The sequence below is a fragment of the Aulonocara stuartgranti genome (assembly GCF_965226115.1).
Source record: "Aulonocara stuartgranti genome assembly, chromosome: 15".
Taxonomy (NCBI): domain Eukaryota; kingdom Metazoa; phylum Chordata; class Actinopteri; order Cichliformes; family Cichlidae; genus Aulonocara; species Aulonocara stuartgranti.
In genome coordinates this window covers 12,416,551-12,444,065 of record NC_138951.1, presented here as the reverse complement: position 1 = coordinate 12,444,065, position 27,515 = coordinate 12,416,551, and the positions used below count along the sequence as shown (strand labels likewise).

The following is a 27,515-nucleotide window of genomic DNA, read 5'->3' as shown; positions in this document are numbered from 1 at the left end:
TAGTATAGTAAGAAATATCCTTTAACTTAATTTAGTATTTGTTTTTTCATTTTTGTTTTTATTGTTTCCCCTTCAGTTTTGTGCTCATAACATGTTCTAATCTGACATATTATGCAGTAAATTATTTTTGCAATAACTTAACAGGCCATTGTGGGAGCCAACATTCACTTATCAAAGACATATTTGTATATTCTGTGGGCTGCTTTATGGTTGTGTCATTTAGAAACATAAGCCACAACAGACTTCCACTGGAGAGTACTTAAAAATGTATTTTTATGTAAAGATATTTTAATAACTACTATATTAAGGGAGAACCTATTGTTACATGGATTAATTGTACAAACTGTAGAGAAATAAGTTTAAGCGTGCAACTTTTTATTCATTTTTAACTGTATTAATGTTTTTATGTTAATACAGCCGCCTCATATCTGTTTCCTCAGTGTTTTTTAAACCATGTACTCCATCTATGAGTAAGAACATGAATAAATTCCTTTCCAAATTTGTAGTTCTTTTTTCCAACACACAGATGAAGGTATTCTTTTGCACCAAGGCGTTAAAGAAATGCTAAGAAAAAATGAAAATACTACGTTGCAACCTGTGTGTGTGTGTGTGTGTTTATATATCTGTATCTATATAGATATAGATATATATGTGTATTCGTACCCTTTTTTCATCATCTAGTTTCCTGTGCCAGATCTTCTACTGATCCACTGAGGCAGACATGTAAAAAACATGAACTAAAGCATATTTCTGTATATAAACAGGACTTTAAATCTTTATCAACAGCTACTTTAGAGGAAATTCTTCAATAAACTGCAACCAAAGGCTCAACTCAGAGGACAAAACCCAACCTGTTATAAATAGTGTGACACCAAACTTTCTCTTGTGTAAAGTTACAAATAGGAGTAATTATCCACAGAAGCTTTTATACATAATGAAGTTATAATTCGTCCTGTAGAAATTGTACATTTAAGCTATATAGTTCCCTCTGTGATAACTCTGCTATGAATGCCTCTTATTAACTTTTATGCTTTTACAACCCACTATGAGCAAACACTCAGCAACAGTGGGAAGGAAAAACTCCCTTCTTGAAGGAAAAAACCTCTGGTAGAACCTGGAAATCTGTCTAAACTAGTTGGGGGTTAGAGCAACAGATGCAAGTCTTCAGATCATTTGCAGTGTGACTGTCTTTGTGCACACTTTAACCTGATTCAGTTTTCTTATTTGTCAAAATGCACCATGGGTAAAAAAAACAAAACAAAACAAAATAGTAATGAAGGAGAATCCTCAGCAAAGATGAATTAAACAAGTTTTATTTTGATCCAATTTTACTTTAAGTAAAACACATCTTTATTTGATGACTTTAATGTCATCAAATAAAGACAGTTTTGATGGAGCTCCTGACCCAGCCCAAGCTCTCTATGAAGACGAGGAAAAACTCCCCAGGGGGCCAGATCGATGGGAAGAAACCTCGGGAAAGCCCATTCAAAGAGAGATCCCCTTTCCTGGGATGGCTGGGGGGGTTACAGGAAGTCCGAAAAAGCTAATTTTTTATTTATTTATTTTTTAAGATTGACCCATTCCTGTCCAACAGAAAAAAGAAAGGAGGTTACCACAATGTATCACACTTATATGATAAGGTGTGAATTGTGTGTTTGTGTGTGCTATCTTAGCCAGGGGTGAAGCTGGAGCTCCTCCAGTGTTGGGCGCTTCTCCGGGGCTATAGTTAAACATGCCTCCAAGAAATTCTGGCATTCTTGAAAGAAAGAAAAGATCAAAAAGATGAAGATGATAGTTCTAGTGATCCAAGACATCAGTGAATCTGGAAGTGTGAAGTTTTCTTACCTGTGGACAGACGCTTTTTGATGCTCAGTTTCTTTGCGAGGAACCTCTCGGTACTAAAGTGCCGTGCATGAAGCGCTTCATACAACACCACTCCCATTTGCCACACCGTGGTGGGTCCACACCTGTAGCAGCTCCTCCTGTACCACTCGGGAGGGGTGTGAAGAGGAGTGCCTAACAAACAGACACAATTACAATTTCTTCTAAAACAAAAGACACAAATTGCTACATCTGTGAAAAGCAGGAGCAGAATATGTTACCATAGAAGACGCGATACAGAGATCGCTGTTTAACAAAGCAGCTCAGTCCAAAGTCAATGATGCGAACTCGAGGCACATCGGAGCCGGTCTCAATCAGAATGTTTTCTCCCTTGATGTCCCGATGAAAGATGTGTTTATCCTCAAGTTCCTTTACAGCATCAACTAGTTGCTTCAGAATGACCTGGAAAAGATGAAAAACACAATAATGAGTTAATGCTTTTCTGCCTTGATTGAATGCTGTACAGTCTAAGGCTCTCCCAGTCAACCTACCTTGGCCTTGTCCTCTGGTAAGGTTCTTCCATATTCTGCTTTGTATTTTTGCAGGTCCACAGCGGGGACAGGTCTCTCCAGCACCAGGATCAGCTCTTTGCCAAGGTCGAACCACTCCAGCAAGGACACAGGTGCTGATATTCCCACTGACCCTTCTGCTTCACCTGCAAGTTTAACCATAATGGCCACTTCCACCGAGAGCATCTTCCCGCTTTCATCCTGAAATATTACAACAAAGTGGATGATGAGGAACGCCGCATTCAATCCAGTAATGTAAAACTAATTCAAGTGTTGGACGCTTACCGCCACTTTGCAGTAGACTTTATTTTTGGGAATGTGTTTGATGGCAACCTAGAAGACACAGAGCATTGGTGAGCATTTCCTCAGTATGACATAATGAAAGGTGGAAACACAGCAGACGTCTCAGTTTACGATATTATCCATTATCTGCGTTACTGCCTGTCTTACTACCATCATCTGAACACTTACTGGAAAACGATCTTCTATCCGGTAGCCAGAAAACACTGCTCCGCAGCCTCCTTCTCCGAGCTGGTGCTCCTCCACATATCTGGCTTGGAATTCACCTGAACAGACAAAACAGCAAATCTTGTTTTATTACAGCTGTGACACAAATTACTCTCCTCTGTAGCCTAAATGTTCCTTTTGCCCTTCCCTTGAATATAAAACCCAAGCTGCTTGCTACTTACGTTTTTGGTCTGCCACTGATTTTTTGTCCTGGTCCACATTCCTTTTTTTTTTCTTGGGTGACTCTCTGTCGTCTCCCGTGGCCTTTCTTTTGCCATTTTTTGCGCACACCTGTTTGTTGTTCAAGTCTGGAGATGTGGAAAACACCAAAAGCATATCAGCTCACTGGATGATAGACACAAACACTAAACACCAATATCTTAAACCTAGCAACCACACTTAATCTACCCCCTTATTCAACTAATTAGCCTACCTTTACCAGAGTCCAACGAGGAGGATGCTTGCTCCTTGTCACCGCTCATATGGTCAAGAAGTTTAGCCCTCTTTGCTCTCTTTGTTGTGTCCTCTTCATCTTGCACAACCTTGCGCTTCACTCCTTTGACCACATCTGAGCTGGCGGAAGGACCAGCCTGCTCAGCGACCCTCCTCCTTTTCATTGGGGTCTTCTTTTCAGGACTGGCCTTTCTTTTAGCAGTCCTGCTCTTACAATCTATAAACGACAACAACACAGTGGTGAAAAAGAGTCCCCGACATCAAGACTGGAAGCAGTTTGATGGCAAAGAATTTGAAATTGCTTTTGCTTAAATGATCACAAGTTTAATCTTGGGATGAAAAAAATAACTGATCAGTGCGAGTTGATACTAGGTTTACTAAGTCTTAGATCTTGATGGCACTTGTTGGTCTGTTTTTACTGTTGAGTCCAAGAATAAACTTATTACATTATTTTACCAAAAGACCGGTAACCTTTCTTTGATTAGACATCTTGTATTAAAGCTATTTTCAATTAAACATATGATTCAATTGCTCCAAAAATGATTCACACAGTGTCAACATTTCTAGGATTTGGATTTTACCAGGATTTGATTTTATTATTTTACTTACCTTGATCTCCCGAATCTTTCTTATCGGCTGGAGTGGCAATTTTTCTTGTTTCCTTTTTCATTGTAATTTCGGAGACCCTTTAAAATCGAAAATGTAAACCGTAATGAGCTAAGATTGAGTTAATATTCCTTCAAATGTGCACCCTTCAAATGCTTGACTTTTCTAACTGAATTCTGTAAGTGAGCTTTATAAGTAAACTCTGGAAACTACGGCAACACAACATAGAATCTTGCCTTTCAGTGACTTCACTGACTGCCAGTAGTTCAAAGTAGTTTACAGAAAAACACTGGCAGACAAAGCCATAATATTTCTTATAATTCAATCATTTCATATCAATTAAACAGTTTCTTTCATTATCTTTCATCATTTGTATAAAGACCTCATCTATGGATGACAGTATGAAGATTTGTGGTTGACCACACACATTATAATAAACACAGTGTCAGCTACATTGTCATCTGATTTAAAGTATTTATTATGTACATTTAACTGTCATGGTAGTGAGTCTGTGACCCAGTGTTTTGTGTTTGTTCATTTATATTCATTGATTATTCTTATGTATGTTTTTGGTTCTCTTTATTGTTTTCTTCTTGTGTTATATTCTTAGGCTTTAGGTTTCTGTTACTTTGCCTTGCCCCTGTGTCCCACGTGTCATGTCTAGTCACTCTTGTTTCCATGTTCCCCAATTTCTCCCCAGTCAGTCATGTCTCTGTGTCAACTCTGTGTCTTTGTAAAAGTCTCTTGTTTGCTGTTTTACTTTGATAGTCATGTGTGCTGTGTTAGTGTTTTCATGTCTGTGAAGGTTCTCAGTCATCTAGGTCATCGTAGTCTAAGGAGTTTGGAAAGAAAGCGTCTGGACTTGAAGTTGCTTGAAGATGTTTCACCTTCTCGGATGAAAAGAACTTAAACTTTGCTTGAACATCTTCAAGCAACTTAAAGAAGTCCAGACGTTTTCTTTCTAAGCTCCTTAGACTATGTTAGTGTTTTCAGTTTTCCTTCCCCATGGTCTTGTTGTTTGTGATTTCTCGCAGCTGTGCTCTCATCCTGTGTCTTATTCCCTCATTTATCCCTCTGTGTATTTAAGCCCATTGTTTTCCTCTGTTTGCTGTTGGGTTATCTGTGTATCATCCATGACAATTAAATGAAATAGCAAATGCAACTACAATTTCAATGAGATTCATTCCTGGCATTCTACTGCGGTGGCTGAAAGTAGACACCAAGCATTATCACTGTAACTGATGTAAATATTGGACTTGGAGGGGATTCGTCTGATAGACTGATGCAAACATTACTGTGAGGAAATTTTTGAATCTCCCAATTTTCTTTCTTTCTGAAAGAAAGAAAGTTGGTTACTGTATCACATTTGTATGGCAAGATGTGAATTCAGTATGCGTGTGTGTTTGTGTCAGAGAGGAGTTTATCTGAGCCAGGGGTAAAGCAGGAGGTCCTCCAGCATTGGGCACTTCTCCAGGACTTTGTTAAAACTTGTTTTCAAGACGTCTGAAATGAAAGAAGGACAAGAGATATCGAGATGATAATTCCAGTGATTCAAGCGATCACATTGATTTTCTGCAAAATTTTCGTTTTGAGAGTCATTCGGCTGGGCAGGGGGTATAACACATCTGCAATGCAGCAACATCTGCTCTCTGGGCCTGTGTGAGAGTGTTATCTCAATGGCGGGAATGAGGATGTTGGAATTTGGCATCTCAGGCACCAACTCATCTCTTTCCTTAACCGGGCTCACCAGAGATTGGTTTCAGCCTCTCTCCATGCTTTAAGGAGGTTGAGTTGATAAATCTGACTGGCCCCTCCCCTGTCTGACCCTATCTCTTCATAGTCAACACCAATGTTCTCACCGTGTGACCATGAACGGTCCTTACCACTTGGCAAGTAATTTCGAGCTAGAAGAAGGGAGTAAGACAAGCACTTTATGTCCCTGTGAAAATACAACTACATTTTATCAAATATCACTAAGCAGTCCTTACCTTTAAATACAGCCTGGTTTCTTTCTCTTTCTTTCTATATCTCTGAGTGAAGTTAGCTCTCATTCTTTCTCTTCCTGTGAAATACAGCAAGTAGAGCTTTAGATAGCAACACACTGTAACACAGTTAGTGTTTGTTGAGGTGATAGAAATGCTGCATTTGAAATTACCTGACACAACATTTTACTCCCTTTTATGTTCACTCCTTTTTTTCTGAAGTACCGCAAATTATGGGCACGTGGGGTTGTTCTGGTGTTGTGCTAAAAATAAATAAATCAACACTACAGTACATGGTTTGTTCTTTCATCTCTTTTTATGCGACATCCTCTACTGATTAAAACGCGACTGCCTTTCACTGTTTAGGCTCAAATCTCATTGTTTGAAGGCCTGCAGTGACGTGAAATATTAACTTCCCCCAAATGCGTTAAACCCAAAGTAACGAGTTTGTTTTGAAAATATACGGAGTGGAAACTACAGATATTTGTAGTTTTGCACGTCTTTCTTCCTCCACCAGAGGCCATAGGCGCTGTCGATCTTGTATGTCCTCCTGCAGCAACATCTCTGCGAAGCTGATGCCTTCTTGCTTGCAGGTTGAAGAATCTTTGGTGCGCCTCCACAATTCTTCTTTAATTCGCCTCTGTGTGAATAGAATAATGATGTTTCTGTTTCTGCCATCAACTTGTTTCCCTAAGCGGTGGACAATATCAACAGCCTCTTCTAAGTTCAAGTCAGGGGCAATCTTCTGAAGCGTTTGCAAAACCTTCACTCTAATGTTTTCGTCTTTGTCTTCCTTCACCCCTTTCAGTTTTAGGCACCACCTCATTCGGTAGCGCTCTTGTTCTCTCACTCTTCTTTTCAAGTCTTCGTTTTCTTTAAGCAGCTGTTCATTCGCATTTGCCAGTTTAACAACTTTCAGTTTGCAATCAGCTATCTCTGCAGCGTTAAACTCTACAGCCTTAGCCAAGCTGGCAACCATAGCTGCACTTTGTCTGTTTTGTTCCTTGATATCCTCCAGTTGTGCTTCAAATTTTTTGTCAAGTCCCATAATGGCTTCAAAAATAGTTTTATTGGAGATATCATCTTCCTTCGCTGAAGATTTTGTTCTTTTCTTTCCTCTGGCGGTTGTTTTCGTCTCCCTGTGAGGTGTCATGCCGAGCAGATGTCAGAATTGAGTTGACTCTTTTGGTGATTACAGTTTGTCCGGGCGGGCTGTGCGTCTTATTTCATCTGCAGACACGTCGTTGGATGAGGAACAGCTCATGTTGGCATCAGTGGCAGTCAGGATGGCGGCATCTTCCAGAGGGAAGGTCAGGTCGCTGGTCTCTCTGAGCAGGACGCTGTCCACCAACAAGCCCGGTTCCACGGCTGGAGATTACCCTCCTCCGGCTGAAGCCCCCGCTTTTCCCCCGAACAGCGAGCCAGCCGCGGCGCCTCACCCAAAAGCAGCGGCTGCTCCGTGCTCCTCTTCCCCAGTCAGGGCAGCCAGTTTGTGGGCATGGGCAGAGGACTTTTGAAATACCCCAACATTAAAGAAATGTTCACCATAGCCCAGAAGATCCTGGGTTACGACCTGCTGTCTCTGTGTCTGGAGGGCCCCGAGGACGAGCTGCAGAAAACCCCAAAGTAAGTGCCAGATAAATGTCTGGAAAAGGACAATAACTGCAGGTCCTGCCTTCTTAAATGTGGCCATTTTATCTTTTTTTTAAAAAAAAAAAAATACTGCTACAGTAATATTAATTTATATTTAAAATGTGCGCACATTATGTATGAAGGTGTGGATGAATGATGCTTGTTGTAAGAAAGCATTTTGAGTGCCCAGTAGAAGAGCATCTTTCAAATGCAAAGTTTCTCATTTCAACTTTAATTACTGCACATGATTAAGGCGATAAGAGTAAATAAGGCTTCCAACAGTGGTTATTTCTTATTATCATATCTTATTTTTATTGGTTTTATCAGTAGATTGTTGTTTCACTCCCACCAAAAACATCACCGTAAATAATCTTCTGATTCTGAATGACCATTTAAAAAAATAAACAAATTGTTCTGAGTTAATTTCAGTTACGGATGTATCAGTGACGTAAATGATATATTGGTCATAATCGGGAGGCTGTTACATTTTTATTTTTTTTTTACTTGTTTTGACTTGTCTTTCTGGGGCGATGAACTTTGCAGAAGGTAGAAAGATTTCTTTTTGGGGTTTTTTTTGTGCATTTGTTAGCAAGAAGAGGCAGTCGCTTATTAAGCTTAACGCAGGAATGCTTTACAAACATTCAGAGATGGACTTACACACTTGCTTTACTTCTCTCGGGGATAACTTTGTCGGAGATGAAATGCCAGGTTGCTAGCGAAGCTCCAAATGCTATCCAGACCACCGACAGGTCCCGCATGCCACAGCCGCTATATCACGTGATGCATACTGCTCCGACGTGCTAACGTTCTGAGGTGAGTTACGGCATGTTGCAAGTTTTGCGAGGTGATTTCGTGATATTTAATGGATCGGATTACATTTTTTTATTTTTCTCCGATATCCGATCCAGTAATTTAGGTCAGTATCGGACCGATACCGATACGTAATATCGGATCGGTCCATCTCTAATTTATATAATGTCAATACTATCAAATTTATTCTGATTTATGTTTATTTATGTTCTTAGGGCTGCGCTCTTCTGGACAGAGATCTCTGATGTTGTTCCTGGGATCTGCTGGAGCCGCTCACCTAGCTTGGGAGTCACCAAACCGAGTGTTCCAATTACCACTGGGACCACTGTTACCTTAACCCTCCACATCTTCTCGAGCTCTTCTCTGAGCCTTTGGTATTTCTCAAGCTTCTCGTGCTCCTTTTTCCTGATGCTGTGCAGGGTGTACCCTGCCTCTCGCCCTATGACAGCTGAGATAGGCTCCAGCGCCCCCCGTGACCCTGAAAAGGATAAGCGGAAGCAAATGGATGGATGGATGGATGAATTTCAAATAAGCTCAATGTTTGTTTATTGTGCTTTAGTTATTTGTTGGCATTAGTTTATTTGTAAAATGATCCCATGCAATACAATTCTACTGTACTGCATTCTTTTTTGTTATTTTTATTCATCAGTCATCAACAACAAAGTTTGTTTTGTTTGTTTGGGGAATGTATTTTTTCGATCTGTTAGTTTTTGCAAATAAAAAAACTTTTAGTTTTTGTATTTCTATTTCGGATAACAGAGAAGCATATTTTTAACATAACTGCTGTGTACTGTAAACAATCGCTTTCAAGCACATTCACAGATCATTACGTTGTGGTTTATGAGCACTAGTGCTAATCATTTAAACAAGTAAATGGCCTGCATTTGTATAGCGCTTTTCTAGTCCCTAAGGACCCCAAAGCGCTTCACACTACATTCAGTCATTCACACACTGGCGATAGCAAGCTACATTGTAGCCACAGCTGCCCTGGGACGCACTGACAGAGGCGGACACTGGCGCCACCGGGCCCTCTGACCACCACCAGTAGGCAAACATGGGGTTAGTATCTTGCCCAAGGATATTTGGCATGCAGCCAGGAGGCAGCCTGGGATCAAACCACCAACCATCTGATTAGTGGCTGACCTGCTCTGCCACCTGAGCTACAGCCACCCAATAGTAAAATACTTAAAACACATTCAAGTATTCTTGACAGAATTGCAGTGTGCAGAAAAGACACTGAGTAAATACTGTATATTTCCTTCCCATGAGTATTATGTCAGTCAGTTTGATCGTCATCATTTTTACAAATGATAGAAAAATATATACCATAATAATACAATAGCTACAATAAATCACACCGTGTTCTTAAAAATGGTTGTAAAAGAATCAAACATTTATCACTAGTGTCCTTATCCTCACACTTCTATATTTTCCTTCTGCCTTAAAAATATGTTTCTGAATAATCAAAACTAAATGTAAATGAAGATGGTGTAGAAGCTCTAAACTAGCTTCAGTATAGCTTTATATATATTTTTTAAACTGCATGTTAACTACACTTTTTTTTAAATGATAAGTTAAACTGCTGTTGGACAGTTAGACCTGTGAGTAGTATCTATAAAATTTCTGTTATTAAGAATAGCTTGCAGCAACATATAATACTATATGTTGGATAGTTTGGTTTATGTGATCTGTTCGGGCTGATGTGAGTAAATGAGATGTACATACTTCAGTGCTTTCCTCTTTATGCCTTTAATAATGAAGATTAAAAAGGATTTAAAAATGGAGGATTTAGTGTTTAATAGCACATTACAGGGTTTCTTTTATGGGTCTTTTTTTTTTTTGCATGTGAAAGTTTCTAAAAAAGCAGAAGTACTAATGAGGAGGTTTTTGTCACTGTCTAAATCACTGTGGTACAGCTGCACTGGCAGAGTCATCCCATGTCTGACAGTAATACACTGCAGAGTCTCCTGTCTCTGCTCGCTTGATAATGAACTGGTAATCAATGTTTGATGAGGACTTAGAGTTGAATCTGTCTGAGGAGAATCCTGTTCCAAAGCTGGGTGAGCTGCTAGAATGATAAAATCTTAGAACATACTGAGGAACCGTTCCAGGAACTTGTTTATACCATCTAACAGAATTCCCATCATCTCTCTCTATGTTACAGTTGAGAACAACTTCTTGACCTGGAGAAACTGTGTGGACAGCAGGTGTTTGGGTCAACACAATCACTGCATCAACATCTGCCAGGAAACACAGAAAAAATAGAAGTTTAAAGTTTAGCTCTAAATATGGACTAAAAAATGGAATAAGAAGATCTTACATGTTAGAGCAGTGATGAGAGTGCAGAAGGTCCACAGCATGTTGTCAGTGTGAGGTGTAAATGATCTTTACTGTTTAGAGATGTGAGTAGGAGAAGAGAGCTGGAGCTTATAAAGAGGAGAGGCAAACTAAAGGAGGAGGAGATTAAAGAAAACTACTTTCACTCATAGATTAAATGATTCATGAGCAGTTTCACATTGTTGTTCATTGTTGTTTCCGATTCATATTCATCATTCATGCTCAAGTCTGTCATAAAATAATATTCTTGAAAAAGTTGTTGTAGCTGTTAGTGTGGCTCTCATTTTGGCCTTCTGTTGCTGTAGCCCATCTGCTTCAAAGTCAGATGTACGGTGCTCCCAAACATGCTCTTCTGCATAGCTTGTTTTGAAACATTGCACCAAAAACTGCTGCTCGCTGGATATTTTCTCATTTGAGTCCTCCATCCCTGTAAACCCTATGGCCGAGTGGTTAAGGCGTTGGACTTAAGCGCCAATGAGCGCATGCTCTCGTAGGTTCAAACCCCACTCCTGGTATAATTTGGAGCCTCATGACTGGTAAACTGAAATGTATCTATGGGAGCAACAATGATCAATAGGAGTTTTTAGGAATTTGCTGTGAGCAATATCCCCCCACCCAGTCACCCCCAAAAAAGCTGGGATGAAAGACAAATGAGAGGTCTGTGCCAAGGTCGCCCCCTCTCAGTCTTACTGTACATGTTATATGTAGAACCGTTGGCTTGTGCAATTAGGGAAAGCCCAGACATAACAGGAATACAGTTACCGGGAGGAGAAACATTAAAAATTTAACAGTATGTAATTATCATATTATGAAAACAATTATAACGCCAAGAAAGTTATAAAAATGAATTGAAGACGCTCCGTCTCAACGACCGCTGATTGGACTGCAGGCGACCACGTGATTTTGAATCTCATTAACCGGCATGCGCTGACCGGCGTTTCAGAAACTAAAGTGTCGTCATATATGTGGCGCCGTTTAAAAACTGAAACATGCCGACCATAGTTATATTGTGATGTTTCGGAGGTAAAACGTCAGTAAAACATCGACCTGTCCTCTACCATTTGTTAGAAGGCGACTGTGTTCTTCATTGTAACCATGAGTTAGAGTTGCAGTAAGCAGAATGAGTGGTTTCTGTCGTGCGATATGTGGGTATCGCTTCTCGGCCTTTTGGCTAAGATCAAGTGTAGTATCTGTTCTTATCAGTTTAATATCTGATACGTCCCCTACCCGGGGACCATATATTAAATTGATTTTTGGAGCAGGGAGATGGAATAGGGGCTTGCTCCGTCCACTCCACGCATCGACCTGGTATTGCAGTATTTCTAGGAACGGTGCACCCCCTAAAGCTGTGAAAAACAAATGGCATTTGACTCAACAGTTTGTGCAAAGAAATTTCTTATACGCTAGATATATGCGTGCGTCTGCATATCTGGACATTGTCTTCGTGTAATCTTCCAAGGTTAGTCAGACTGAAATGTTGCGACTTAATATTTGTGAATGACTTACATTTAACTATTACCACAATTACTAAATCCTGCCACTTGGACTGACACGTGGCTGGACACACACTTTCTATGGGAAATCAAAAAAATATGTCGTTTTGAACTGCAGTTACACTATTCTGGCTCGAATCCTGCAGTTACCTCTGTTGTCCACTAGAGACCAATAGAAGTCTTTAAAAACCGGAGGCTGCCATCTACAAGGACTCATGTTGATTATAGGTTTAACTCTTCTCTTTCTCTACATACTGCAGCTTTCTGTCCTCTGTGGCTGTAAATTACATCGTTTGAAAAAAAAAAAAACCCCACACAATTTTTTCTTGGCTTTTTAGCTAAAATCACCTGTATTGTCTGTTGTTTCCATTTGTGGATGGTTAATAGTGCAGAAGATTGTTTTTCTGTTTTCAGGATTACATGAAAACATTTTGGAACAGATCATTTTTGTATATAATAAATCTTAGGATAGTATTGGTTTTGATGATTTATAAAACAGCTGTGTGCCGTAGCCCTGGTAGTGTGGATCCTTAGTGTGTAAAGAGTAGATACCTCATGTAATATGTGTGAATGAAAATCCATGGACTTTATAAGAGTCCTCCATTTATGGCTATGATCCTAACAAACAAGATTAATACGTTTCTTTCTCCTACCAATCTTGCTGTTTCCTAAAGGAACACGCATGCACAACATATATGCATCAGGATGGCCGAGTGGTTAAGGCGTTGGACTTAAGCTCCAATGAGCGCATGCTCTCGTGGGTTCAAACCCCACTCCTGGTATAATTTGGAGCCTCATGACTGGTAAACTGAAATGTATCTATGGGAGCAACAATGATCAATAGGAGTTTTTAGGAATTTGCTGTGAGCAATATCCCCCCACCCAGTCACCCCCAAAAAAGCTGGGATGAAAGACAAATGAGAGGTCTGTGCCAAGGTCGCCCCCTCTCAGTCTTACTGTACATGTTATATGTAGAACCGTTGGCTTGTGCAATTAGGGAAAGCCCAGACATAACAGGAATACAGTTACCGGGAGGAGAAACATTAAAAATGTAACAGTATGTAATTATCATATTATGAAAACAATTATAACGCCAAGAAAGTTATAAAAATGAATTGAAGACGCTCCGTCTCAACGACCGCTGATTAGACTGCAGGCGACCACGTGATTTTGAATCTCATTAACCGGCATGCGCTGACCGGCGTTTCAGAAACTAAAGTGTCGTCATATATGTGGCGCGGCTGGCGCCGTTTAAAAACTGAAACATGCCGACCATAGTTATATTGTGATGTTTCGGAGGTAAAACGTCAGTAAAACATCGACCTGTCCTCTACCATTTGTTAGAAGGCGACTGTGTTCTTCATTGTAACCATGAGTTAGAGTTGCAGTAAGCAGAATGAGTCGTTTCTGTCGTGCGATATGTGGGTATCGCTTCTCGGCCCTTTGGCTAAGATCAAGTGTAGTATCTGTTCTTATCAGTTACAAGGCGAGAAGCAATGCAGGATGGCGGCGGCGTCGGCCAATTTTCATGAGAGAAATACATGGATGCAAGGTACAAGAAATACTTTGAGATTCGAGTTGATGGAGAAAGAGGACGAGATTCATGACAGAATTAACTTCGGACGAAGGATCCTTTACGAGGCTTTAAAGATAAAGCCTGAGGAAATCTACTGCCTCCAGCAGAGTACGGCAAGTAAACATTATGATGTAACCTTTTGCACGGGAGAATGTGCGGAGGAGGTGAGAAGGAGATTTCACGGAGAAGAAAACGAAGAACTAAAGAAATATACGGTAACTCCTTTGTACAGAAATGATTATAGGATTTTAACGATCCATATGTATAACCCTTGGGTTTCGGAAGAGACAATTAAGTACTTCTTAGGAAGGTACGTCACAGTACTACCAGGAGTGCGCAAAATAAAGGATGGCTTAGGACTATGGACCGGAAAAAGACAATTCCGAGTCAAATTAAATGTGGATACGTCTACCGAGGACGGATATTGCCATCCACCCGCGGTATTCTCCATAGGAGCAGATAGGGGTTTCCTAGTGTATGCTGGGCAGCCCCAAGCGTGCAGAAAATGTGGCAGTACCGGACATAATGCGGACAGGTGTGAACAAATGAGGTGCAGGAGTTGCGGGAAGATAGGCCACATAACTAAAGACTGTAAGGAACCTAGAAAATGTCATTTGTGCGATTCAGAGACCCATATGGCAAGAGACTGTACTAGGCCAAGGTCATATTCTGAAGCGGCAGGAAATGAACATTACAGAAAATCGGATGCAGAAGCTGATATCGGAAAAAGAACACAGGAGGCGTCAACGGCTGCCGAAGATCACCTTAACGAGGAGAGAGCTGGGAGCAAGGAAGGCGGAGTAGAGCAGAGGAATAAGGAGGAAGGAACATTACGTGAATCGGACGCCGAGAGAGAGAAACAAGCAGAGGACGGACAGGTGTGGGCAGTAGCAGCGAAGCCGCGGAGAAAATCAGCAAAGAGGCGGAGAAAGGTGAGCTCAGGTGCTTCTCCAGAAGAGACAAAAACGAAAAATAAAGAGGATAGGGAGGAACGGATCGAGCAGGTGGAAAATACGGAGGGACATGTTTTGAGGGGTACACAGACTGAATGCATGCATACCCCCTTAAGTGACTTCACTAGTGATGGGGATACGGGGGAAGAGGCTGAAAGCGAAGAAAAATCGGAAGATTCCTTTATTAAGAACTTATTGGCGCAGGTTAATATGAAGAGTTAAAAATGGGGATACTGAAATAAAACTCCTATGGTTTTGATTTGTTTTGGTTTTGTTTTTGAGACCCCTTTTTTTTTCTTTTTTGATTTATGTTTTAAGACATGGGAAACTTTCGAATAATAACATTAAATGTAAGGGGACTTAGGAATGCTCGGAAAAGAAAAATGGTTTATGAATTTTTGTTGTATTATAATTTTGATGTCTGCTTGTTGCAGGAAGTACATTTAAAAGATGAGGGGGATGTTGACCTCTTTACGAAGGAATGGAGAGGAGGTGAATCGGTCTGGAGTATAGGGGGAGTACATGGGACTGGGGTAGGAGTGTTATGTGGGAATAAAAGTATACGAATAAAGGACAGTTATACTTTAATACAGGGAAGGGTTATGGTTGTAGATGTGGAAAAAAGTGGGACACAAAACCGTATAATAAATGTGTATGCATATGTGGATCCCAAATTAAGAAGAGAACTTCTTTCAAAAATGGACACTTGTTTTATGACAAGGAAAAATATTTTTGTGGGAGGGGATTTCAACTGTTCACTGGAGAAAATAAAAACTTCGCTCCCTTTTAAGACCTTTATAAAAAAATACGGTTTAATAGATGTAATGGCCACACTACAAGGGAAAAGAGTGGGGTACACATGGAAGAACACAAGAGGGATGGAAAGTAGATTAGATTACATCTTGATAGAGAAAAAGTGTAAAATAAAACAAGGGAAAATAATACCGGCTTTGTTCACAGATCATCAAATGATAGTGGTGGATTTGGAGATAGAAGGAATAGATTATGGAAAAGGATACTGGAAACTGAATAACGAAGTACTTATGGAAAAAGAATATAAGGAAAGGTTTGCAGAGCTCTTCCCTTTATGGGAGGAGATGGAAAGCTTATATATAAATAAACTGGATTGGTGGGAGGATGTAAAAAACAAAATAAAAAAGTTCACGGTGGATTATTGCACGGAAAGGTCCAGCGTAAGGAAAGAGGAATTTCGTATATTGCAAAAAGAAATAGAATATACTTATACACTACAAAATGAAAAAGGAAACAACAAAAACATGGACGAGAAAATGGAAAGTTTAAGATTGAAGCAGGAAGAACTACTTGAAAGGAAGGCAAGGGCTGAAACATATAAGATAAAGCAGGAGGAGTATGAGGAGAACGAGAAATGTTCGGCCTTTTTCTTTAAAAAGATGAAAAGTAAGGAAAAAAAGGGAGTTATAATAAAATTAGAGAAGGATGGGAAAATGATAGAAGGGAAGGAAAATATGCTTAAAACGGCGAAGGAGTATTATGAGGTCTTGTTTAGAAAAGAAAAATTAGAGGGAGGAAAAGGGGATTTTTTCTTAAAGAAAATAAAAAAGAGATTAACGGGAGAAGAAAGCGACAGTTTAGAAGGGGAAGTTACAATAGGGGAGGCATATAAAGTATTAAAAGGAATGAAGGCAAACAAAGTGCCAGGGATAGATGGATTAACAAAGGAATTTTACGAAACTTTTTGGGGAATGGTGGGGATACATTTGTTGGGAGTTTTTAAGGAAATCATGGAGGGAAAGGAGATGACAGAGAGTATGAAGACGGGTGTGGTTTCTATTCTATTCAAGAAAGGTAACCCACAACAACTTGATAATTATAGACCGTTAACTATGCTATGTGTGGATTATAAGATCCTGAGTAGGATATTGGCAAATAGACTCGCGGGAGTAATGATGCAAATAGTGGAGAAGGATCAGACGTGTGGGGTCAGGGGGAGGCAAATGTCTTGGAACGTGCAACTACACAGAGACATACTCACATACGTTAGAGATAGAAATTTGCCAGCACTATGTGTGAGCCTAGATCAACAAAAGGCCTTTGATAGGGTAGATTATGATTTTTTGTGGAGGGTAATGCAGTATATGGGCTTGGGAGAGAAATTTAAAAAATGGGTAAAAAATTTATACAACGGCATAAGTCTGAAAATAAAAGTAAATGGATTCCTTACAGAAAAAGTGTATCAAACAAAGGGTTTGAGGCAAGGATGTCCATTATCTGTTGTTCTTTATGTACTGTATGTTGAACCTTTGGCTTGCGCAATAAGGGAAAGCCAGAGAGTAAAAGGGATTCCGATGCCGCGGGGGGAAGTTTTAAAGATATCGCAGTATGCGGACGATACAGTATTATATCTGGCAGATGATGATAGTTTAAAGGGTGCGATAGAAATTTTAGATATTTATGAAAAAGCGACTGGATCAAAGATAAATAAAGAGAAGTCGATGTATAAATATTTGGGGACATGGGAGGGTAGAAGAGATAATATCTGTGATTTTACTTTGTGCCAAGGCCCAATGAATATTTTAGGAATCACCTTTGGAAATAAGGAAGGAGATGAGCTTAGCAATTGGAAAAAAAGGTTAAGTGCGGTAGAAAAGAAGCTGGGCCTTTGGAAAGCAAGGAAATTAACAATTACGGGGAAGGTTCTGATTATAAAGAGTGAGGTGGTGCCGAAGTTATTACATCTGGCCTATGTGTTTCCGATGCCTCAGATCTACAGAGCGCAAATAACCAGAGCGATATTTAAATTTATTTGGGGGGGTTATGAGTATGTCAAAAGAACGCAAATGTATCAAGAAATTGAAGATGGTGGGAAAGGGGTACCAAATGTCCCTTTGAAGTTAGATACAATGTTTTATGCAAATGTATGCAAGCTATTGAAACAGAACTATGTCCATAAATGTCAAATATTGTTATGGTTTTGGTTAGCGATTCCATACCGTTTTTTGATAGGGTGGGAAAATAAGGGACCAAAGGCGGAAACTAGACCAAAATATTTTCAGAGGATGCTGGGATGGGGAAAGAAACATGCTGAATGTAAAGAGGTGGATACCGTACTAAACCATAAACTTTTATATAAGAAAATGGTATGGAAAGCTAATTATAACCAGGTACCGGTGAGTCCAGAAGTGTGGAAATGTGCACAGGATAAGACCTTTAAAAATGTTTTGAAGGATTTTAATTGGATGCATTTACACAAAAGGTTACCCGTGAGGATCATCATGTATGCACATAACTTGGGAAAACAGAAAAAGTGTCCGAGGGACAACTGCGTAGAAGAGGAAACAATAGAACACGTACTTTGGGGATGCGAATACGCAAAAAAGGTATGGGAAAGGGTAAAGGGGAAGTATAAAGGTTTGGGCACGGTGACTTATGAAGAGATTACCCTTTTCAGGGCTAACAGCATAGAAAAAGAGAGATACAAAATACGTTGTATGTTGTTAACAATTGTAAAAATGAAATTGTGGAAGGCAAGACAGAGTTGTATAACGGGAGGATATAAAGAGGGGGAAATAGGTACGACTAAAGCTGTAGAGAGGGAATTTGAAAAGACATACTGGCATGAACTACAAAAATGGGGAATAGACACGATCAAGGATAGATGGAAAGATTTCCCTTCCTTCTTTACTGCGAAGGCACCTAAAAAGTGGTGGTAGGTAAAGAGTAAGGAAGGGAGAAAGGGAAAAGGAGCAATGAAAAGCAATAAGTTATATGAATATGTTACATGAAAATGATTGGTTTGCGATGAATGAATGTGGGAAAGAAATGAAATGTAAATATGTCTTTGTAATGGAAATGGAAAAAGTTTTTTGAATTGTTGTGGAAAGAAAATAAAAGAAGTAAAAAAAAAAAAAAAAAATCTGTTCTTATCAGTTTAATATCTGATACGTCCCCTACCCGGGGACCATATATTAAATTGATTTTTGGAGCAGGGAGATGGAATAGGGGCTTGCTCCGTCCACTCCACGCATCGACCTGGTATTGCAGTATTTCTAGGAACGGTGCACCCCCTGAAGCTGTGAAAAACAAATGGCATTTGACTCAACAGTTTGTGCAAAGAAATTTCTTATACGCTAGATATATGCGTGCGTCTGCATATCTGGACATTGTCTTCGTGTAATCTTCCAAGGTTAGTCAGACTGAAATCTTGCGACTTAATATTTGTGAATGACTTACATTTAACTATTACCAGAATTACTAAATCCTGCCACTTGGACTGACACGTGGCTGGACACACACTTTCTATGGGAAATCAAAAAAATATGTCGTTTTCAACTGCAGTTACACTATTCTGGCTCCAATCCTGCAGTTACCTCTGTTGTCCACTAGAGACCAATAGAAGTCTTTAAAAACCGGAGGCTGCCATCTACAAGGACTCATGTTGATTATAGGTTTAACTCTTCTCTTTCTCTACATACTGCAGCTTTCTGTCCTCTGTGGCTGTAAATTACATCGTTTGAAAAAAAAAAACACCACACAATTTTTTCTTGGCTTTTTAGCTAAAATCACCTGTATTGTCTGTTGTTTCCATTTGTGGATGGTTAATAGTGCAGAAGATTGTTTTTCTGTTTTCAGGATTACATGAAAACATTTTGGAACAGATCATTTTTGTATATAATAAATCTTAGGATAGTATTGGTTTTGATGATTTATAAAACAGCTGTGTGCCGTAGCCCTGGTAGTGTGGATCCTTAGTGTGTAAAGAGTAGATACCTCATGTAATATGTGTGAATGAAAATCCATGGACTTTATAAGAGTCCTCCATTTATGGCTATGATCCTAACAAACAAGATTAATCCGTTTCTTTCTCCTACCAATCTTCCTGTTTCCTAAAGGAACACGCATGCACAATATATATGCACTAGGATGCAGTGGCGTGTCTAGAAAATTTTTGTTGGGGGGGCCAGGTAGGGGCACAGATTTGGAGAAGGGTGGCAGATGTAATTGGCAGATAATGTTAAAAACAATTCTACCAACCGTTCACCATAATTCAATAACCCTGTAAACCTAATAACCGTAACCTTATTAGAATGAGATTTTAACCACTACGGTGCAAAGTGTTTAGATACTGTGTTGATTAAGTACAAGAGATACAATCAGTCAGTGTTTATTCAGCATTCAAGGACATCAATATTTGCATAGTATTTTTACTGACATGTAGTGCACATGTGTTTTGGGCAAAAACATTTTTGAATATTAAAATACGAACATTTTTAACATACAATTGGCAAATTAGCCAATTCCAATGCAAAACCAATGCCTGTTAAAAAAAAAAAAAGAAGATAATCTTCTCACAAACTGGTGTTTGATTTTGAAACAGGAAAAAAGTGGAGAAACAACTGAAAAGACTAACATTTGAATAAAACCTGAAAGCAAGTAAATACTTTATATGCTGCCTTACTTTGGTAATATTGAGAACAACACTGGCTGATGATGAAATGCAGTCAGCTGGCATGGTGACACTGCCAGTATTAACCTGCAGGGCTGGACTGGGACAAAAAATTGGGCATTTTCACTACAGATTGGCCCACCAGGTATTAAAGCCATAAAGCCTTTGAATGAAAACAAATGCTGTTGTGACAGTGATGTACAGTCTTTTTGGTATATGTATGATTTCCATACATTTTACGTCAGATAAAAACTTTCTTCACAAGATTCAGATAATTATTTAATAAAAGCTAGATATTTTAAATGAGAATAAAAAAGAAAAGTATTTCTTTGTGCCCACCTTTCCCTGTTAATGCCCTACCTGGCCCCCTGGCAACACTTTGCTAGACCCGCCCCTGCACAGTTACCAGCTGTCAGCTACATAAAAAAAGGATCCTGGTGTTATTTATCTCTCAGAAACAGTTCATAACTTCAACTCATTCCTGTCACCTAAAAGGTAAACCTGTTTCTCCATCACCTGTTCAGCTCTGATGATTCAGTAAGGACATCTCCTGGTTTCATCTTCATGTTTCCCTCTCACCACATATCCAAACCGACATCATGACCAGCAGCTTTACAGCTTTACAGCTGTGGCTCCAGCAAACATTCTAACTAAATAAATTCTAACAACAGCTGATCAAGCTTAAACGTGCTGCTGCTGTTTAGCGCGACATCTGCTGGTTTCCTCTTTCTGGCTCAAAGTGGGTGATAAACAAACAAGAGAGACGATCAGCTGATCATTGATCAGTTTCATGATTGAAGTAGCAACAGGAGAGAGAGGAGAGATAATGAGAGGAGAAGAGGCAGCTGTGCAGCGTAAAGACAGAATAACTCCAGTTTTGTGTCTTTTTCCATCCTAGCTGAAGTCCGGGACAAACTGCGTCTCTTCTCAGCTCAATACCAAACGCGTAATATTTTCTCTGAATGAGGGACCATTCCATTTTTTAAGGAGCTGTTGGCAACTCTACTAACTAACCTTATGAATAAAATAAAGTTCACTATCAGTAACATCATAGCAACCGAACATCTGTATAAACTTGTCATGCTAGCTCACACAGTATGAGGTATTGTAACTGACTGTAAAAAGTCAGCACAACGAAAATAAACTCCACCTAAACTTGGTTTATATCTGACCCAGATAGACTGCAGGTCATAACTTCTTACCTGAAGTTCAGTTCACCTGACACTCGGACTGGTGGCCGCCTCGGGGCTCTCCTCCTGCTTCCCCTTCCCTCATCCACCTGCTGGCCTCTGTGGAAGCCCTGCCATAGCCACCACCAAACAACTGAGTTATTTTTACACATCGACCTGCATCTTATAACTCATAACTCTTATGTTAAGTGGGGGAACTTGCACAATCGGTGGCTAACTAAATACTTTTTTGCCCCACTGTACACTCACTGGCCAAATTTTTGTTAGATACACCTGTTGAGCTGCTCATTAGGTCAAATACCTAATCAGCCTATCACATAGCAGCAGCTCAGTGCATATACGCATGTATACATTAATAAGATGACCTGCTGAAGGTCAAAGGGGATTTAAATGACTTTGAACATGCATTGTTGTTTGTGTCGGACAGGCTTGTCTGAGTATTTCAGAAACTGTACAACCATCTAACCGGTTTATAGAAAATGGTCTGAAATGGAGGAAATCTCCTGTGAGCAGCACTTCTCTGGGAAAAAATCACTTGTTGGTGCCAAAGATCAAAAGCAGAATGAGCAGATTACTTACAGCTGTAAGGAAAGCAACATGAACTCAAATACCCACTTACTTCAACCAAGTTATCAAGAAGAGCACCGCTGAAAGCACAATACGTTGAACCTCGAAGCTGATGGCCTAGTGTCACCTGCTGGATAGAGGTGAAAACACAAAGCAAACAATGTCTCTTTCATCTGTTTCACAGCATGCACGGGAACTGGAAACTCGCCGAAGGGAGGCAGAGGAGAGAGAGCGGAGGAAGCAGAGGGAGGTGCAGCTGGAACTGGAAAGACAGCTGAAAGAGGCTGTGATGGTAAAAAAAAAGTTTTCCACTTGACACCAATTATGTACAGAGTCTTTTCTCCTTGACTTTGATCTTTGAGAACTCCAGCAAAATGTTGACTGTCATTATAAAATTCACACCTAGTCTTTAATGATTTGGAAAAATGGTTATGACAGTCCAGGAAAAGGTAATTCAGGAATAGGTCAGTTTATACCGCTCTGTTGGTGCATCTGTTTATGTAGCTGTGTGTGTGTGTGTGCATAGATAAAAGACAGCATGCAGGCTGAGATGCAGGTGAAGGAAAAGGAGGCTGAACAACAGAAGAAGAGGATCAGGGAGCTGGAGCTGACACAGCAGCAGCTGGAAGTTGCCCTTAATATGGAGATCCAGGCTCGGCTGGAGGAGGAGAGGGCCAGACTGGAGCTTGAGCGGTAACAATGGATTTCTAACTCTTATTATGGCCCTTTATTATTTTATTTGTGATGGAGATCTGAGATATCCATGAGAAGTATTAACATTTTCAGTTGCTTCTTCCCTTTTTCCCCTCCTTCAGGTTGCTGCAGGCTGAAGATGAAAAGAGGAAACATTTCCAGCTCCTCCAGGAGCAGCAACGTACAATGCAAAACCTCAGCCCCATACAGGAGCTGTCAGATGGCAGTCCCGATGAGGACACCCCCTCAGCCCTCAACTCTGCCTCTCAGGAGCTCCAGGATCTGCAGGCATCTCGCCAAAGAAGTCACCAGCGTCTGGAGGTGAACAAGTTTGTTTTGACTGGCTTTGTGAGCAGCATCTTATTTAGTGCTCTTCTAAAACAACACTGATGAAGATGCCTGCATGATTTTTGTTTCCAGGAGGTTCAGGAGAGGCTGAGGAATGCCAGTCAACAGGTACGGCACTGGAACATCCAGCTGAACCGACTGATGACCCCCATTACTCCTGCAGGTGCGGTATTCACTTTGCCTCTTTGCAGCACAGACTTCTGGAACAGAGTGTTAGTATAGTTAATAACAGTGTAGACCAGGGGTGTCAAACTCAAATACACAGTGGGCCAAAATTCAAAACTGGATCAAAGTCGCGGGCTAACTTTAATATTTATTGAAATATATTTATTCCTCCAGATATAAGAATGAATCTTTTCTTATGGACTCAAACACATTTTGCTGAAAAACTGAATATGGAACAAGCAAAGCTTAATACTAAACAATATATATTAGCTGTATAATACCAGTAGGCCAGCTCTAATAGTAATTTGGTATGGCTTCGCGGGCCAAATGTAATTAGGTTGCGGGCCAAATTTGGCCAGAGTTTGACACCTATGGTGTAGACCATATAATCTGTCAGATAATTGCATTAAAATGCTACAAAAGGCACCTACCCCCAAACATGTCAAGAGATTCATTCAGTGACTTGAATGAAAGAATCTGACTCACCTCAAGTTAATTAAAATTAAAAATAAATCTTATTATGATTTAAACACGGAAATCTTAAAATGAAAAATAACCGCATGCACAGTTGTTACAGGCTGCAAACATGTTTTATACTGCTTTGAAGTCTGGGACAGCATCATAAGAGGCATAACTGATCTCACCATAGTCCCATGAAGACTCAAGATGAGTGTTTTCACGACTGCCATCTTGGTGTTTTGAAATCAGGCATGATGAATGAAGGGAAGAACTGTCTGTTAAGGTTCTCAGTCGTTCAGGTCATCGTAGTCTAAGGAGCTTGGAAAGAAAAGCATCTGGACTTCTTTAAGTTTCTTGAAGAGCATTTCACCTCTCATTCAAGAAGCTTCTTCAGTTCTCTGAAGAAATTCTGAACTGAAGAAGCTTCTCAGATGAGAAGTGAAACATCTTCAAGAAACTTAAAGAAGTCCAGATGCTTTTCTTTCCAAGCTCCTTAGACTGTAGTTAAACTTCACACACTGGACTTGTCAGTCACACATCCTTCGCCAGTAGGCATTCCCAGAATGATCTTTCCCCTTCTGACGCTTAGAATGACCAAATATGTGCAAAATGGACAATTCCACATGCCACCATGTCAGTCTTTTATTAAATATGACATGAAACAAATGACTGAGCCATTAAATTTGTCACAAAGGTGTTCACCTAATTCCAGGCAAATGGAATAGACTTCTATGGGACCATAAGTCTTTTTGCACTTTGACATTTGTTTTACTTTTCAGATCTGTAACCTATAACTTTTATACTGTATGTGTTTTGATCATAGGAGTCTACGGGGACTTACTTACTTTTAGCACGTTTAGCAGTTGATGTTGGCTTCTTTTTTCAGTACTGGAGCTTCCTGCTCATTGAAGACTTTTCTAAAAGGAAATGCTTAATCCAAAATGGCGTTTTAAGGGCTTGGATTAATGTCAATTTCAGCAAATATTCTTTCTTATGTTAAAAGAACATGGATCTCTGTCAGTGATAACTTCTGACTTTATAACTCAAATTTTAAGAGAGAGCTTCACTGCTAAGCTCTCATCTGTGTGGGTGTCACGGTTCGCTTGAGGACTCACACGCAGGACTCAGAGGCACAGTCTGTATTTATTACAGTTCCACCAGGTGTATATACAAACAGTGCAGGGGATAGTGCTATATACAAAGCGGTGACAGGGAAAAGGCTCTGGGGAAATCCAGGTAGGGAAAAGACACTTGCTCCTCTTCTGACTCTCTCTCCAAACACCGCTCGGGGGATGCAGAGTCGGGTCCAGGGGATCTATGTACAGAAGGAAACACACGTTAGAGGTTTTGCACAGGGAAGCAAAAGAGAACTTGCTCAGAGCCGGGCTGCACTGACGCGAGTCACACACAACGATCCAGTGATGAGTAGAAGCCACTCCCTGGCTTAAATGCTGGCTGCACTGATGAGGCCCAGGTGTTTCCTCCTCAGAGGGGCGTGGGCCGAGGGCGTGAACCCACCATGAGTTCCGCCCTGGCGAGAGAGAGAGAGAGAACACTACTAGTCAGCGGCCTGCTGATCCCCTGGCCGTGACAGTGGGGTTCAAATCCCTTATTCAGATTAAGATTTTATGTGACATTACATTGGCAAAAATTAAATTTACTTGAATAATGTGAGTATTGGAGTAAGTACTTGAGTAGTTTTTGAATAACTTTAATTTTGTAATGTGCATATTTTATGAATAATGATGTTTCAATACTTTAATCTACTGAATAAGTAAGAATTAGACTTAATAATCTTTTTACTTTAAAAAGGGAAATTGTGTACAATCTTTTATTCTCCAAAATGCACATAATAAAAATGTTTTGGGGAATGTATATGCTTTTATAAAAACCAATTGCTTCTTACTTGATGCATGCTATAACTTTCAGCAAAACTGAACTAAAATTTGTTAACAAGCTTACCAAATAAGAAATGTTTTGTGAATTTTCTTTGCAGAGCGACTGGAAAGCCGGCTGTTATCAAAGCCCACATGCCCTAAAAAGGAGGACGCGCTGGCCAGTAATGAGTTCATCACTAAGTTTAAGATAAGAGTTGATCAGAATAGAGGCGATGATGAAAGTCTGGAGCATCAGTTGGAGGCTGCCAACCTGTCTGATGAATCGTTCGAGGCCCAGACAGAAGTCAACGGACAAATATGATCACAGACATTTTAAAAACGCGAGTTGAGTGTTAAGGGGGAAAATATTGTAATAAGTATATATTTGAATTGCACACTAAGATATAAAGTGATGGCAGCGAGCACAGTGTTGCAGGATTTAATTAAAAACACATCTGACTAAGACCAACTGAAATTTAGAGTTGTGTATAATAAAGTTTATTCATGATTAATAAAACAAATCTGTAATAATTTTCTTTCTCTTTTGTCCATCTGAATCTCGCTACAGCTTAAATAAAAGAAAAGAATGTGTTTTGAATATATTAAACTATTCTCTCTTTTTCTTTCTTTCTTTTTTTCTTGGTGGGTTTTCTTTTGCAATCAAACGCAACATTATACAATTATATAGTATAGTAAGAAATATCCTTTAACTTAATTTAGTATTTGTTTTTTCATTTTTGTTTTTATTGTTTCCCCTTCAGTTTTGTGCTCATAACATGTTCTAATCTGACATATTATGCAGTAAATTATTTTTGCAATAACTTAACAGGCCATTGTGGGAGCCAACATTCACTTATCAAAGACATATTTGTATATTCTGTGGGCTGCTTTATGGTTGTGTCATTTAGAAACATAAGCCACAACAGACTTCCACTGGAGAGTACTTAAAAATTTATTTTTATGTAAAGATATTTTAATAACTACTATATTAAGGGAGAACCTATTGTTACATGGATTAATTGTACAAACTGTAGAGAAATAAGTTTAAGCGTGCAACTTTTTATTCATTTTTAACTGTATTAATGTTTTTATGTTAATACAGCCGCCTCATATCTGTTTCCTCAGTGTTTTTTAAACCATGTACTCCATCTATGAGTAAGAACATGAATAAATTCCTTTCCAAATTTGTAGTTCTTTTTTCCAACACACAGATGAAGGTATTCTTTTGCACCAAGGCGTTAAAGAAATGCTAAGAAAAAATGAAAATACTACGTTGCAACCTGTGTGTGTGTGTGTTTATATATCTGTATCTATATAGATATAGATATATATGTGTATTCGTACCCTTTTTTCATCATCTAGTTTCCTGTGCCAGATCTTCTACTGATCCACTGAGGCAGACATGTAAAAAACAGGAACTAAAGCATATTTCTGTATATAAACAGGACTTTAAATCTTTATCAACAGCTACTTTAGAGGAAATTCTTCAATAAACTGCAACCAAAGGCTCAACTCAGAGGACAAAACCCAACCTGTTATAAATAGTGTGACACCAAACTTTCTCTTGTGTAAAGTTACAAATAGGAGTAATTATCCACAGAAGCTTTTATACATAATGAAGTTATAATTCGTCCTGTAGAAATTGTACATTTAAGCTATATAGTTCCCTCTGTGATAACTCTGCTATGAATGCCTCTTATTAACTTTTATGCTTTTACAACCCACTATGAGCAAACACTCAGCAACAGTGGGAAGGAAAAACTCCCTTCTTGAAGGAAAAAACCTCTGGTAGAACCTGGAAATCTGTCTAAACTAGTTGGGGGTTAGAGCAACAGATGCAAGTCTTCAGATCATTTGCAGTGTGACTGTCTTTGTGCACACTTTAACCTGATTCAGTTTTCTTATTTGTCAAAATGCACCATGGGTAAAAAAAACAAAACAAAACAAAATAGTAATGAAGGAGAATCCTCAGCAAAGATGAATTAAACAAGTTTTATTTTGATCCAATTTTACTTTAAGTAAAACACATCTTTATTTAATGACTTTAATGTC

The 27,515-nt window shown here is 39.5% G+C and overlaps 3 protein-coding genes across 4 annotated transcripts in view; 2 read left to right on the top strand and 1 right to left on the bottom strand.

Moving 5' to 3' along the window:
- The window catches only part of LOC309689236 (uncharacterized protein), a 14,711-nt gene extending 7,202 nt beyond the window's left edge, over positions 1-7,509 (top strand). The window contains exon 6 of one of the 2 annotated variants that reach the window (XM_082505516.1): positions 7,175-7,509. In XM_082505516.1, coding sequence (XP_082361642.1) covers positions 7,175-7,455 — 281 coding nt within the window. In that variant the 3' untranslated portion in view covers positions 7,456-7,509. The remainder of the gene's footprint in view (positions 1-7,174) is intronic. The other variant, XM_082505517.1, reaches the window with a different exon arrangement.
- On the bottom strand, positions 1,293-21,539 carry LOC309689232 (serine/threonine-protein kinase pim-1-like). The gene is made up of 10 exons (XM_082505513.1): positions 21,367-21,539; positions 3,960-4,036; positions 3,331-3,567; positions 3,080-3,205; positions 2,862-2,956; positions 2,676-2,723; positions 2,373-2,591; positions 2,103-2,283; positions 1,846-2,016; positions 1,293-1,756 (listed from the first exon to the last, which is right to left on the bottom strand). Exons 1-10 carry the CDS (start codon positions 21,504-21,506, stop codon positions 1,665-1,667), a joined length of 1,386 nt encoding a protein of 461 aa, XP_082361639.1. The 5' UTR covers positions 21,507-21,539; the 3' UTR covers positions 1,293-1,664.
- LOC309689237 (uncharacterized protein) lies at positions 7,537-27,458 on the top strand. The gene is made up of 6 exons (XM_082505518.1): positions 7,537-7,564; positions 22,106-22,213; positions 22,448-22,614; positions 22,737-22,935; positions 23,035-23,125; positions 25,583-27,458. The coding sequence occupies exons 2-6, from the start codon at positions 22,211-22,213 to the stop codon at positions 25,783-25,785; spliced, it is 663 nt and encodes a 220-aa protein (XP_082361644.1). The 5' UTR covers positions 7,537-7,564; positions 22,106-22,210; the 3' UTR covers positions 25,786-27,458.
- The last annotated feature ends 57 nt before the right edge of the window (positions 27,459-27,515 follow it).